Source organism: Copadichromis virginalis, linkage group LG7, assembly GCF_057382275.1.
Source record: "Copadichromis virginalis isolate Kocher_CV1m ecotype Utaka linkage group LG7, C_Virginalis_male_GT1.1, whole genome shotgun sequence".
Taxonomy (NCBI): domain Eukaryota; kingdom Metazoa; phylum Chordata; class Actinopteri; order Cichliformes; family Cichlidae; genus Copadichromis; species Copadichromis virginalis.
Window position 1 is genome coordinate 4,598,164 of NC_140624.1, and position 16,158 is coordinate 4,614,321.

Consider the following 16,158-nt stretch of genomic DNA (forward strand, 5'->3'; position numbering starts at 1 on the left):
GGCGAGCTGCCTGTTTGTGACAACAGCAAAAGTTATGTTAATTTTAAATTTGTTGCAAGACATGAGAATTCAAGGTCAGTCTAGCATAATAATGAACAGCCATGCTAAGCGGCTGCTTACATGTTTTAGATGATAAGCTAAGTTTGAGATGGATGAATGATGGGCAAAATATTTGCCAGCAGAGTTTGCCTGTCACTCTCTTGGGTGTCATCCTTTACCTTCACAAAATGAGCCCACACGTTGGATTTCCTGCCTGCCTGACATGTGCACTGTAACAAATGCAGACACCAGCTCTTGTAAATGACACTGTCTATCTGTGACTAGCTGTCTGACGCAATGTCACCACTTCCTGTGGTTGTTGGAGTTTTCTGTGACTGACCAAACAAAACTTTGCTGACTAAGACTATTTTTTAATCAGCTAACATTTGGTTGACGTTGTTATGGGTTATACTCATAATCAGATTTGATTTGGAAGGCCGTTATTTACATGAAAGTTAGCGTTTTCATTTTGGCGCCCAGGTAAGTGTGATTTACTGTGCCGGAGTATGACAGCAAGATTGTGTCGTGCCAGATTGTTCTTATTGCTCTCTTGTTTAGCTCAATCTCTCTTTAAAAGGCTAAATGTAACCCAGAGCTAGTACACATGTGCAGTGTTTAGCAAAGAAGGCATGCACTTGTGCACTAAACCATCGTCAAAGTGATTTCAGAAGATGTTGCAGAGACAGAGCTATTTAGAGTTAAGTTCAATCAATCATTATTGATTGGTTGCAGACTTTATATTGGCTACACCGTACAATAAGAGCAACTGCACAGTAATGACATTAATTAAGGCAAATGTGAGCTCGGTCTAACTGACGGCCATTCTTGAAAATGCGTGGGAAGTGGGGCTAACCTCCCATTTGCTTTCTTTTGTGGAAAGGCTGTTCAGGAATATCGGGTCAGGAGCTGTAAAGTGGATCTATGATATAAAGATATAATTTACAGACCTTTTCTTGTCAGATATGATTAAGTCAGCACCATAATGGTCACATTGATTTCTAATCTACATCTTAGAGCGGACACGCCAGTCACACGAACCGTTGCTCCCTGCCTGCCAACTCTTTATCTGTGTGGTTTTGTGTACATCATTTTCGTGACTGACTGAGGTTGCAGTCCAGGATGATGTAAGCCTGTGTTAATTCAGTGTGGACAGTGCAGGCTTTGTTCTGTGCCCTTTGGTGCTGCACTAGAGCTGTGCAGGGCTCGCCTGTGTGACCTCTACCATTGTAGCACGATGTGAATTTGAAGCTTTGTTTTGCTGCTACAGTCGAATAAAAAAGGGAGCTGGGAAGGGCAGGCTTTTTATTCAGATATGCTTCCTTTAACTTTAGTTTAAAATTTTGCATCCATCATTAAGTTGTTTATTTTCCTCAGTACTCCTGTGACATAATTATCCTAGTAACGGTTTTATTCAAATATGCAGCAGACCTGCTGAAAAAGCTTAACTATTTACTTTAATCTTCTCTTTAAAGCATTTCAAAGATTTGTGAAATGCGAAGGAAGGGCAAGTAGAAGCAGATAGGCTTTGATGTTTCTGCTGCCTTAGTATTGTGTGTCACTAACAAAATGAGATCTAGACAAAGATTTTCAACTTACCCTTTAGTAAAGATGAGATATTTGTTGAGGAAGCCTTTGTGGTTATACATAATCAGCATTTTCGCAGTCTCCAACAATAATGTAAAACCACAGGTATACTTAAGACAGGATGAGGATTGTCAGAACCTACTTTGCACTATTTCCTGACCTATTTGTGGTGCATAACTGGCATTATACAGCAGTTGCAAAAGTACAGATTTACACCTCGTTGACAACACATGGCCATATTTATTTAGCTTTGTTTTTTCCTTACTTAGTTGCTCTTCTTATTGCTTCTAATTTTTTAAATAATACATTTCCTGCAGCAGACTTTGAAATAACTTAATGCACCTTTTGTTTTTCTCTTTAGGTCAGACAAACAGGAAACAGACACGTCATCTAAACAGCATGAATCCACATCCTGTTTCAGCTAAATAAGTGCAAACACTTCATTTTACTAACCTTCAGACTGTCCCAGTTAGACACCCCTGACCACCATACTGTAACATCACCCAGTCCCCGAAAGGACAGCTTCATTACCCCATCTACCCACCCAATTAGGAGCCAGATGGCACTTCTGGCCAACCAAATCATGGATGCACGAATTCTCAGCAGCATGAATGGGAGAGTAGAGCTTTCCCAGTTCCTGAGAGTCACCAATCAAAGCATTGTCTCTCAGGTTAATTCTTCCCAAGATGATAACCGCAAAAACAGGAAGTATCCCTGCCCGTTATGTGGAAAGCGTTTCCGCTTCAACAGCATCCTTTCCCTTCACATGCGCACTCATACAGGTGAGAAGCCTTTCAAGTGCCCGTACTGCGACCACAGGGCTGCACAGAAGGGGAACCTGAAGATACACCTCCGCACACACAAGCAAGGCATTCTGGGCAAAGGCCGTGGGAGGATTAGGGAGGAGAACAGGTTGCTTCACGAGCTCGAGGAAAGGGCGATACTAAGAGACAGGCAGATGAGAGCTAGTCACGTTAGCCAACCGCAAGCAGCTAATATAAACCACCATCAAAAGCCTCTACCGCAGACTTTTCCGACACAGCCTCAGCTGTTAAGCAACTGTAGCGCAGCAGACAGCCAGCCATGTGGATCCACCTCTCCCAAGTTGACTACAATTCACGACGAGGCCATCCAGCCCCAAACCACTGGCTTCCGCTGCTCTTTCTGTAAGGGAAAGTTCAGGAAGCAGCAAGAGCTTGAGCGCCACATCAGAATCCTCCACAAGCCCTACAAATGTACTCTGTGTGAGTTTGCTGCCTCACACGAGGAGGAGCTCATCAGCCATGTTGAAATGACACATATCACAGCCGATTCGGGCTCAGGGCAAAAGCCCGCGATTGGGGCTGGTGATCAGGGAAAGCCTGTCGGTGAATTCCCCTGCGAGGTGTGCGGCCAGACCTTCAGCCAGGCCTGGTTCCTAAAGGGCCACATGAGGAAACACAAGGATTCTTTTGAGCACTGCTGCCAAATCTGTGGCCGTCGCTTCAAGGAACCCTGGTTTTTGAAGAACCACATGAAGGTGCACCTTAATAAGCTCGCTGCTAAGACCAATCTCCCTCCCGAGCGTGATTCCTCTGCTGAAATGAGTAACCTGACGCCATCGGAGCATCAGAGCAACCTCTACTCCCAGTACATCTCCCGCATTCACAACAGGTTCCTTACAGCTGAGAGAGTGGACCACCCAGATTACAACCAGATGATAGCTGCAGCTGGTGTTGACATGAAGGTCCGAGAGATGTTAGGGCGGATGATTTCCTCGGGGCCTGGTGCGGTGACAGATGCAGAGAGCTCTTCTTCGATGAGTCTAAATCATCTCCACCCTCCGCTGAGTTCCTCTAGCATGGAATATCTGCAGAAAATAATTGCTGCCAGAGATGCTCTCACCAACAGCAGCAGCTATGCGGGTTGGCAGATCATAACACCAGGGTTACCTATTGAACAGCAAATGTTCAGCCCTAAAGACCACCAGCAGCAGCAGCAGCAGCAGCAGTGCTCCTCCTATCTGCCAGAGAGATGTCTCCCTGTAGATGATGGGAAACTGTGCTTTGGTGACCCAGACACCAAAACCATAAGCAGACCTGGGAGCCCCGGCAGCGTGAGTCATCATGGGCCAGCAGAGATGATCACCGAGACGGGGAACTCTGGCAGCGCTGTGGACCATCGACCACAATCTTCTTCTCCAGCTACAGGTAATTCAGTGCAGGAAGACAAGTCTTCAGAGTAAAAGATTAGGACTACGTCTCAGCCTCTAGATAACGTTTTAATCATTCATTAGGAATTAGTCCCTGATGTTTCCATCTGTGAACTAATCTCAAAATATTTGACATAAAAGCATCTTATTATTGTTATATTTTTTCCCCTTTTTGTCAGAAATGATCAAGTGCATGTAAAACATGTGTCATCATATTTGTGACTACTTAGAGTAGGTGGATTTGAAGCAAGCACAGGGTCAGCAACACAGCTACAGATATTATCATCCACAAGGACTTTGTTTTCCTTTTAAAGATAATGGCATCATGGTGAATTGTAGGGATAATTAGTACCCTCTATTTTATATCCGTCACATCCCCACCCCTTGCCTACAGGGGCACAAGATGTTAATGCATGCCATCTGGTGTTTTTAATGATTTGATATATACCACCCAGTGATTTTTATGATTTGATCTACCACCTGGTATTTTTATTGATAGTCTTCTGTTCCACCTGGTGATTTAGATGATTCGGCTCTATGGGTAAATGCCTTCTTTATCATGGCATCCTGCTAACATGTTATCATGAGTCTAAATTACTGCTGTAACGGCGTTATTAAGAGACGAGAAGAAAAGATAAATCCAAACTTTGTTCGCTTTCCTCACAGCTTATGCTTACGGTTATTTTCTTCCAGTGTTAGAGAACTACTTATGTGCATCTAAGTCTGCTGCGCTCCTGTGGGATTTGGGCCAGTATCCTCTTAAATGATGGCCGTAGAGCAGAGATAAATGGATCAGGTCTAATCTCATTAGATGTTTTGTTTCCATATTGTACACACATACTGGCATCTGCATATTTACATGTAAATGCTCACAGTTTACAGCCAAATCCCTCTCTGGTTGCTCTTTAAGAAACATATTCAAGCTCTGTTGTTTCTACTTTCCCTCTTCTCCCCTATCTCCGAGACCATACGGTGTCACTTCCAGAAACATTTACGATAGTTGGCTAGCTGAGGATTTGAGCGTGCACAGTTCTGGGATGGCACATTCAGTATCAGACTCTAATTTCAGTCAATATTAAGCATGGAAACTAATTCATTGTAAAGGTCAGGCGTCATTGCTTTAGTCAATGATGGATCCGGCAGGCTCTCTCTCCCCCTCTCCTCCTCTCCTCTCTGTTCTTAGTCCTGTGTAATGGTAGACTCACTCTGGGGGCTTAGCACCGCATTGTTTAGCTCTGACAATATATCCCAGAGACCTCTGCAGCTGCTCCCTGTGCTCACAATGACAGATTAATTAACACAATCACACGCTGCTGGCCCTGGCTCAACGCACAGGTCTGCTGCGGGACAGATAGGTAAATCCTACACATATGGAGAACACGCACCACTTGATGAGGGTTTAATAACAGGGATAAGTTTTTTCGGAGGTGGGGGGTTGTAACTGATCAAGTCTGTCTGTCTCGATGCTTGGACACGGAGGCAGAGAGAGTGAGAGAGCGAGTGTTTTCTAATTCAGGAGAGCGGAGATGCTGAGGAAGAATTACCACTGCCAGATGTTCGGCTTGAGGAACATTGATTAGTCCAGAATTACAGGCTACATTATTCATAGTCAGCCTATGGTGGTCATGAAGTTATTGATGTACCCAACATGGATGGCAAATATAGTACAGTCATGGCTGTCAGAGTGGGAGACAGGTTCTTACAGCGCCCGATTTAGATTTTTAACTACAAACACCCAGCGTCGTAAATGAGAAATCTGACTTTGATTTGAATAGGAGGCGTGTTATGAATTCCTTCTTTCAATATCTAATCAGCACAGATTTCAAAATGCGCTTTAACTTTAATTATAAGTTGAGATTAAGAATAACGACTCTTCTTAAAGCTCACAAAGGGTCCATGCTGCAGGCCTCTGACCTACATTGGACCAGCTAGATCCCACATCTGAATGAAGAAAACACAAACTGCTAAAATGCGCTGACAGTTATTAATTAGTCCCATTCAATACTCTTAACCTCAAGGTCGGCGAGCAGGCACCATGTAACGATGTTGTCCCCACATGTGTTCCCTGCTTTTATGCTACTTTTACTGTAACTGTTACAGCCAAGAGAGCCTGAAGTGATAAGCGTCTATAAAACTGTGAATGGTAATATGAGCAGCGGTTTACCCAGAAACACAGATAAAGCAGGCTGCTGTGCAGAATATCACTTTTCCTTTGGCTGTTCCACTTCCATCCGTCTATTCTTTGTGATTGTTGAAAGCAAAAAAGCATCTTTTTACTAAATAGGTCCTTATCTAACTCTGTCATAGCTTTACAAATTCAGCTCTTATTCACAGATCAGAGTCAGTCTGACTGGTTTGTCTAAACTGATTACCTGTTGGCTTTGCCGTTTCCCTCTCACTTCTGTCTTTTAATCCTCTTTTTAATTATTATTGCAGATATGAGGCTCAAATTAAGCTCAAAATGCTTGTTTTCCTAGCATGCAGATAAAAAGATTTACCCAGGGAGTTCTGAACACCTGCCTTGAAATATTGTTCCACCGTCTCCTGAATGCCATTTGGCTTAATTGACTTGGAAACGTCCCAAATGCGTCATTGACTATGTGGTCTAATTAATATTAATAATATATGCTATTATAAACATCAAAGAACATCTGGTGCCCCTGTTTTTCTCACCAGTCTTGTGTGTGACTCTCACTCTCACTGTTTCATCTTAAACCAAACCAGCCACTATGTATCTCTGTTTTGCATTTCAGTTGCTTGATTACATATGTACAGAAAGAGGCAAAGCCCCGCTGCATACAGAGTTTGATACCTACAATATAACTGCCAAATGCATGTGTAAGCATATAGTGTGTGAGTACGTGATTGCATTGACGGTGATATATGGACGTAAATTTTAAAGCCCATTTCCATATGAAATGAATCACTCGTCCGAGCCCAGCTGCATGCTTTTTCCATAGACACGGCTCACTTGAGGCATTTATTTATTTATTTACCTTTTTCATCCGCCTTGCACATTCAGTAAGGGCGGATAACTCATACGCATCACTTCATTAGATGCTCTGTGTTAGGTGAGAGAGGCTGGGGTTTGTAATGATGCAGTAATTGGAGTTTTGGTTGATAAATCTAAGCTCTAAAATTACTCCCCTCACATAATGTGCGCCTCTGCACTGTAAGTAAATCTTAAACTGATTAAGTTAGCATGAACCAGGCAATCACAAAGATGGCACCCATCCAAAGGAAGAGAAAAAAAGGCAGAGTCTTCAGTCTTTGTGTTGTTTTTAACCGCTTTCATGAAGGCTGGCAAATGGGTTTAGGAAGGTCCGCACTGAAAGATGAGGTCAGATATATGTGTTTTCTGCATTTGGAGCTGACCGGTAATGTCATCGTAATTTAAGCCACAGAATAATTGAGATATATAGTGTGTCTGAAAGAGTTCCATTAAGCTGTTTGGATCTTTTTTTTCTCTCTCTTTTTTTTTGGTCTGTTACTGGAGACAAGGGTGTGGCACTGTTGAAGTCTCTTTCCCGCTCTTGCACACCCCACACACATGTAATCTTACGTAGACTTTAAATCAAACATGCTCTATACGAGCACACTCACATATAAACACTCAGAGTGCAGTGCAAACAAAAGGAGAAGACTTTAGTTCAAGGACACGAATTTCCCATTTCAGCTGTGACTTTTCAATTTCATTTGCTGGAGCTCTATTTAATTAATACGTGGGTGTTATTTTACGGTTTTGTAAATTGTAATAGTAAAAAACAGCCCTCTCTTTACTACCATTCAGCTCATAATGCAGGTTTTCTATTAAAGTTGGAAACAAAGTAAAGTAACTACTACAGATCATTAGATTTAGATTTACCTCAGAGAATTACCTCAGGGTCAGATCTCGAGGTGTATGAAATTGATATTTCTCTGGCGGGGAATGAATCACTGTTGTAACTCAGATATTAGTCCATTAAAGAAGAACAATAAGGCATCAATATGCATAGAATTAAATTAATGGTGGTGGGTTTATCTCCCTATCCCAGACACATCCCTAAAAGACACAGTATAATGTATGACCTGACCTTCAAATGCCAGGAGAGTGTTGGGCAATAAACTGCCAATATTTGTGGCTTAATGGCATCGGATGACTTTTACTGTAATTGGAATGGCAGCGAAACAGCTGGGCTGTTTAAAGACAGTGCAAGGCAGAGGTCTCAGACAATCACTAACTCAAAATGGTCACAGGGAGTGTGTTTAACCCTGAAGGGTGTTTCTGTGATAGCTATAAGGATTAAACTGAAGGTAAACAGAGGGAAGAAGACATTTAAATTACCTTTAATTAAAAGTTATGGTGTGCGAGATCAAATCTTGCATCCAGATGGATATTATTCACTGGCTAAAAGGAGAAAAATCACCCTTTGCCATTCTCCACAATAATACACTTTGTACTGTTTGAATTATGTTTCCAACGCACCATTTTTCAAGTGTGAAGCAAAAATAAACTCAGCTACAGTACATGGTGTGGTTAATCAGAACTGCTCACATGTTGGACTTCGTTATTTCTGACTGGGAAACCCACTTACTGGTTTTGATGGAATGAGGTTCTTGTCTGCAACATCTGCCTTGTTCTAGTTGCTTTACAATCTCACTGTTTATTATTTCTGGAAGAATCTTGTTTGGTGTTAACGTCTTTGGGTGTATTTATTGCACATGGTGGTGGCGTCCATACTGTAAAATGATGGATCACTGGAGCTGAAAGCTGATTACAAGCTTGATTTACTGCAGGGCAGCACTTAAATCATTCAACTCAGCCTGGTGTGGGATTGCAACATTTTTCATGTTTAGACAACTGTTGTTGGTACATGCTCAGAACCAAATGCTCAGTATGTCTCATATGCACATGCTTTCCTAATTTGATTAAGTTTGTCTTATGTTTTTGCTGTTGTCATCTGTTGCTGTTAGGTGAGAAAGTCTACAGGTGTCCACCTTCAAATGACTACACCTCTGCACAGACAGCCTCCCTCGGCTTCCATCTGGATCAGTACCACTTCACCAACTGGCAGAACAACGGGGATCTTTCTTCTCCTCTACAGCCTAGCAGCAGCAGCAGCTCCAGCCCTAACCCCAGCTCCAAGCTCCGACCCAGATCCAGGGAGGACTGGAGCCCGGCTGCGGGGCCGTATCTCGGTCTGGAGAGCCACAGCGAAAATTCCTTGCTCATTAACAAGCAGTCCGATCTCGCTGACCGAGATGCGGGTCTAGACGGCTCTTTGTCTGCTCAAAATCGGAAGTCCCAGTATGAGCCTTTGGATTTGTCTGTCAGGCCAGACACCGTCACATCTCATTCAGCTGTGTCTCCTGCTGTGCTGGTACAGATGTCCAGCGTTTTTAGTAATGGACTGTCCTCCTCCATTACCCGCCAGCGACAAAGTTACTCGAACGCACCAGCTGAACTCAGTGTGAAACCCACATTTCAGTCTGACCTCTTGGTGCACGGAGCCAAGGAGGAGATGAACGCACAGAACGCAGGCTCTACAGTTCATGATGGTGAAGGTGAATTTGAGAAATCTGACCAAGGGAGGGAGGACAAAAATGACAATGCTGCCAAGTGGAAAATACTGAAAAATAATGTCCTCGAGTCAAAAGAGCCGGGAGAGGCCAGCGCTGATTTTGAGGGTGCTGGTGAAAAGAAGCAAGACAAGCTAGGACAATGGGTCAGAGCTGTGGCTGAATCTCCCATTTCCTCTCTGGAGAGCATAACTCCAGGACAGTCGGATCCACTTCAGCACCAGGGCGGCCTGCTCTCCTTCCTCAGATCCCAGGGGAGCCTCAACAGCACACCTGCTAGCGCCCACAAAGTCGGTCTGAACGGTGGGGGGAACATGGAGAAAGACATTGCATCAGGTGAGCACGAGCTTATATATCACATACACTAAATGCAGCTGTCACTGTTATCAAGATGTAGCCAGAGCTGTCTCCAGATTCGAAGGCAAATATTGCCACCTAGTGGTCAGACAGCAGCTATGCTTTGAACCACATTATTTCTGTGCATGTGATAAACTGCTGCGAGTGGGAACAGAGCATGATTATTATTTTTTGACTAAGCTCTATATATAACTGGCCAACTAGAGTGCAAGCTCAAACTTTTATACATTGTCTGGTGTGAGGATCCTGCTACAGAACACCAAAAAAAGTTTTGGCGGTGTCTCAGCCCTCGTCACCTGACAGCAGAAGTGTGAAGATCGAGTGTGAGTGTGTGACTGAATCACACCAATTATGAACAGCACACTTCCCTTATACTTATAGCACTTGAGTTTTTTCTTGCAGATCTTATATCTGATCTCAAACAAGGGCTAAAGAAGACACAGGTGTGTGGCACTGATTACCCCTACACTTTAAAGGGTGATATAATCTCCTAGTGTGATAGGTTACAAATCGCCAAGCCAATGGAGCCCACTGATGGAGAGGCTTAAGCTCTTGTGCTGGTGTGATATGCTTGCTGAGTGCAGATTTAATAATGCTGTCTCTCAGGAGAGGGAATCCAACAGCTGGGGTCTTTGATATGCATGTATTATGAGTGCAACATGATACACCTTCCCTCTGATCCCCCTCTTATTCAGAAACTCAATATGTTCATGTGAAAGACAGGAAAGTGCCTGTCAACTCCATTAGGGATTAACATCTGTTCCCTTTCTTTATGATTCTAACAGCAAGATGTAGTTTTCTATTTGATTGTACAGATGGTTATTATAATATGCCGAGAAGCACCCCTCCCCTTCACCTCCTGTCATAGCCGTCACACTGTTCATGTTTCTTTCTTGCTTTTATTATGTATAATGCCATTTGGATTAAAAAACATTGATTTTAAAAAAACCTTTCCTCCGAAAAGCAGAAAAAATGACATCAAACAGTTCATCCCTCACATGCAGCAGGCCATACCGTAACTGTGGCCTGCACTTTTCAGCAATCGGATCAATGCAAGGAGCTATTTCAAGCATCGCTTGCCTTTTGTTCACTGCAGATTGATCCTCTGCGTTTTCTCTCTCAGGAAGTTGACTTCAAAGGCACAATAAACACCTGTCAGTCAAACTGGACAGTGAGATGCGGGGCTGACATTGAGAGTCCATCGAGTGTCCTCTAAAACTGAGCTAAGCAGGTGGCCTAGCAGTCTGTCCTGTCTGCAGCGCTGACCAGGTGGCTTTGTCATGGGGCTGTCTTCTGTTGACCCCATCCTCTCCATACTGTATGGCACGTCGAGTGGCATGGTGACATATTGCTGGGCAGTTTGGACATGGAGTGATGTGTTTGTGATGACAGTTCAGGTCGGCTCCAATGTGCCAGCAGTGGTAATTGGCCAGATGGTGACCTCTGGTTGAACCTGTCTGCATGCTCATTAGTCTCACTGAGCCCTCCCTTGTGTTTTAAACACTCTCTTACCTCTGCGCTGCTTGGGCTCAACCACTAGATGGCAACATTTACCACTCTAACAGCTGAGGCTGCGGTAAATAGCTCACTCCCAAGTAGTTTGACATGCATCCATATTTCAGAGGCACAATTAGGACAACTATTTCTGAGAATGCTGTCATGTTGCAAAATGGATGCCTTGGGGCAACTTTAAAAGAGTTAACCAGTTAACCATGTCAACTGTTCCTTCGGTGATGTCAGATCAGGCCTCAGACTCATGAGAACAAGTGAACATGAGAAGATCGATAAAGAAAGGATTAAGAATGAAAGAACATGGAGGACAGAGAGAAAGAAAAGGCCCTGATTTGAAAGGTTGAAAGGGGTGAGTCATTATCTCATTGTCTGACCTCTGTATACCCTCCGCGGAGAGGGTGACAGAGAGCAGGAGAAAAGGAGAGAGAAAAGGAGCGAGAAAGATCACCATAGATGGAGATAGATGGAGCGACAGCGAGGTGAAAGAGGAGCGGTAGTGCGGCTGTCTCTATGAGCAGATGTCGTTTGAGGGCAGCGAGAGGGCAGCGCGGCCTGCCTTTGTGCCGTGCTTCTCCCCATAGAGATAATGAAGGGTGGAGCACTGGGAAGGATGTGCAGTCATCACTCACTGTCTGTGTGCCATCAGAGCTCAGGCCTGTGTCATCCGTCACCATTCAGCTCTTCTGGCCCCCGTCGGCCCCGCCACTGTCATCATGGTCATTATCTCAGCCTGTGACACACAACACACTCTCGCTGCACACACACACACACACACACGCACACACACCACACACAAACACATCATTGCATGCATGCAGGTGTGAACATACATGTGTACAACCTCAAGCAAATATGCAAAGGCAAGGCAGGATATGCTTTTCTAGTACTAGTCCCTGCCCAATAGCAACAAAAACAAAAATATATATAAAACTATACTTCCCATAATAGACAATATAACCACATATAAACCTACTGTTTTGATATATAGAATGATGATAAGAAGAATTACAACTGAAAGACTCAAATAAGTAAAAATCTACTAAAGAATATATAAAAACTTTGCTTAGTTTACTGTTAAAAATTGATCCAAGGTTGACACATTTTAGTCTGTACACAGAGGTTTTAGCCCTATTAAATAAAATAACTAGTTAAAGGAATGAAAAGAGGGGAAACAAGTTAGATGAAAGGATTATATTTAACCTTTTGAGTGGTAGGCTAGCTCTGGATGCAATATCTTGATTTTTGAATTAGTAAAAGGCTCATTCAACATGCAGAAATTTGGGAATACACGCCAGAGTCGGGTGATGAACTTTAAAACAAATTCCCAAGTTTTCCCCTTTTCTTTGAAATATAACATGTGAGGTGCAACACATCCATTTGAAGAAATTCTAAACTTGCCTTCTGGTTCATCTCTAACCGAACATACTTGTGACAGGTTATTTATGTGCGCACAGATCTTTTTTTCTTTTTGTGCTGTGATTTCAAGTTCACTCACTTTCAGTTTATCTTTTGAATAAAGTCATTTTGAATATGTGGTTAAACTGTTGGTTTGTTTATAATCTGACTTATTCATGAAAGATTGTGCGTATTGTCCTGTTCCTTTGGCCGCAACTGTGAAAATAAATTGCAAGGAACTGAGATTATCCTTTAAGTTCAGTGTCAACGTTCTGCAGATTCAAAGTCAGTAATCACTCTGTTTTTGTACTACTGGCAGAGTTCCACTCTTTCTTTCAACACCACACAATCCCACCCTTCTCATTTCCTGTTGAGTCTCTTCATGCATTGTTATATATGTATAGGGGTACGTGTGTGTGTGTGTGTGAGTGTATTTCTTTGAGTGAATGGCTGGTCTGAAGCTGTGGCTTGAGTAGCCTGTGAATGGAGGATCATATGGCGGCGAGATGGATGGCTAAGAGCCCACTGCTGTCTCCTCTAATTGTAAAATATTAGTTACATTAGACTCTGGCCTGTGATTAATGGAACTTATTTGGAGGTTGCCCTCTGTTGGACCTCCCCTCTCCTCTGGTGGGAGGACTAAAAGAGCAGCAGACTGAGGAAGACGAGGAGGGACAGAAAGCAAGGCAACAGAGGCAGAGAAGGGGGAGACACGCTGGGCACCGAGCGACTAATGTAGGCCCAAGACCTTTTGGCTTATTATTAACCGACTTTATGAAAGTGTAATAGGCTACAGAATTGTTCACAGCGCCTGAGTGCATTTACAAGGATTTGATAAGATTGAGGAAAATCTGTCAAGTTTATCAAGTTACAAGGGAACATGTGAAATTTGAAGTCAGAAAAATGACATTAAAGTTTTAACAAGGAGTGTTTATTTTTATGCATCCAACCTCCTCTCCTGTCTTTCCACGTCAGGCTGAAGCCAGGGAAGCTTAAGTGAGGCAGGCAGAGTTTAAGGTGCGCCACAAACTGCACTCTACCTGGGTCTGACAAAGCTTATCTTTACTGCTGTTCATTCCAGCTCTCTGTCTCTCATACACACACAAACACAGACACACACAGACCCTTCTGTGCTATCCTGATGATATTCAGATGTGTCAGGCCTAGTTTGTAAATGTGTGTGTGTGTGTGTGTCCTTTACGGCCATCAGGTTATTATACAGCAACAGATGGAGCATTACCTTTTATTGCTCACACCTTCTGTGAGTTTTCCCACTTTTCCCTCCAAAAAACACCTTTTTTATGTAGATGTGAAAGCGAGCGTTGAGCTGTGTACAGCTGTCTCAGCTCTGATGAGGAGCATGATAGAGTGGAAGAGGCGAGGGCGGGGTGAAAAGGCTGAGACAGCCCTCACTTTTTGGGAAGTGATGTCAAATGACATCAGCACATAATGGTTTACTGTAACCATGAATCACAGAAAAACACATTGAAGTGTTAGACAGAGGGGAAAAGAGAAAGTCATTATATGAGGTAACATCTCAAAAATAGCACAGCGGTGAACAAGGACACATGGCTGTCTAGGTAGAGAGGTAAATGAGTCACTTTTGCTTTGATCTTAGCAAGCCTGAAGGCTTTGGTATCATACTGATTTTTTATTGAGGTTGGATAAACATCTGGAAGCTACTAGTGTTAAGCTTTGTTGTTTGTATCTTAAGGGTACATTGTGTGCTGGGTCATGTATGTTCACATTGTTTATGGAGAAACTATGCAGCGGGCACGAAGGAGGTGGACAGACAGGACGTTTTGGCATGCCTTGCCTCCCAGCTGCAGACATCTGTCATTCCTCAGCTCAACACTTGTGTGCGTGTTTATTTATTTGTGTGTGTGTGCGTGCATGTGTGAGTTGTGAGCAGGAAGTGTGTAATAATGAGCATGAACTTGCATGCCTTTTTAGAAAAACCCGTCAGCCCATTAGGTGTCACAGGATGAAGGCTAAGTGCCAAAGTGATCAGAAAATCAACAATCTGCAAGCCTACAGCAGCTTCAGTGCACAATAACAAATATTAACATTTCTCTCACATCTCACCTCTCCACATCTGTTGTAGAGCACTGGAAAAATGACCTGCCAAGACTAATGTTTGCTATCCAGAACTAAAAACATACCACATGCATTCTTCACAGAAATCAGTATTATTCTGTTTTAGCAGAGGCTTATTCTGCGTCACACAGTGAGGGTTTTTATTTTTTGTCAGGGAACTTGTTTTTCTTTGATTTTATTGGCTGACTGTGTTGTGTTCAGCATGCACAAACCCGATGCATTATAATCTCAAAAACTGCCCGGTGGGATTGTGATTATTTACTTGTTGCAAACATTAACCGCCACCCCATTCCCGTGTATTCGTTTCCAGCTCGGAAGCCTTTCCAGTGCCGTTACTGCCCCTACAGCGCCTCCCAGAAGGGCAACCTGAAGACTCACGTCCTTTGTGTGCACCGTAGGCCGTTTGACAACAGTCTCTACCCTGACCGCCGCCTTCGACGTTCGCACACACCCCAGATGCCCTCCAGACTGCCTCTGAGCATCACGGGAGACAACCGTGCGCCAGAGACAGACCAGATCGGCGTGACATCCCTCTGCGGGACTTGATGTTATCGTATTAACAGCACATACAGACAGTTATGGTTATTGTTTTAGCTTCACCTCAAAAGGATTAGGATGATGGAGATTGTTAAAAAGAAGTTAACAGCCAACCTTGATGTACATTCCAGTGTTTACTTGAAGAGCCACAGTATGTATTTATCTGTAGCAAAAGAAGCTGCCTATAATAATAAAGTCCATTGTGATGTGAATGTGTAGCTGGGGTACTTAGTGTCGTTCATTTTGTCTAAAGTGTCCAAACGATTTACTTGTGTTTACATGCATCTATCAGTCCAGCACTTGTCTGATAGGGAGAGTGTACCGTGCCTGCCCAAAGCACTTGTTCTTTCATCCAGTAAATACCCTGTGTTACATTTTTGTAAATATCGCTCGATTTCCCTTCCAGTCCAGAAGTCTTGTCTATCTGTCAGGATATGGTGCCAGATGTTCAGGCTTTAATCGCGGCAGATGTAATGAAGTAGAATGTTGCACATCGGAGCTTCCATTTGTTCTGGATTCCACTCCAGGGAGAAAGCCTCTCTCACATATAATTATTGCCCATTAACTCCTATGCTTCATGCCCTCGTGCTGGAACAATGCTCAATTAAGGGGAACCAAAGAAATGGAAAAACTGCAGAGATTCATCGATAGTACATTCAAATGATTTCCCCCCCCTACTTTTTTCAATCCAGTCAAACCAATCATGTGTGTATATACCAGATCTATCCACTAGTGGAACACAGGCACAATCAACTGAGCTATTGTGTGCTGCTATGGCCATGTATGGTGATTTTAGCGTGATCTGAGCTGCCTCAGCCTCCCGTGCCAGAAGCCCGCCTGTATACCCAGAGATCACCTTGGGCAGCTGTGTGCCTGTTCAGCCGGGG

The 16,158-nt window shown here is 43.4% G+C and overlaps 1 protein-coding gene across 1 annotated transcript; it reads left to right on the top strand.

The window, feature by feature from the left end:
* The first annotated feature begins 2,029 nt into the window (after window positions 1-2,029).
* Window positions 2,030-15,489, top strand: LOC146704250 (uncharacterized). The gene is made up of 3 exons (XM_085461271.1): window positions 2,030-3,812; window positions 8,768-9,709; window positions 15,045-15,489. The coding sequence occupies exons 1-3, from the start codon at window positions 2,183-2,185 to the stop codon at window positions 15,278-15,280; spliced, it is 2,808 nt and encodes a 935-aa protein (XP_085317397.1). The 5' UTR covers window positions 2,030-2,182; the 3' UTR covers window positions 15,281-15,489.
* The last annotated feature ends 669 nt before the right edge of the window (window positions 15,490-16,158 follow it).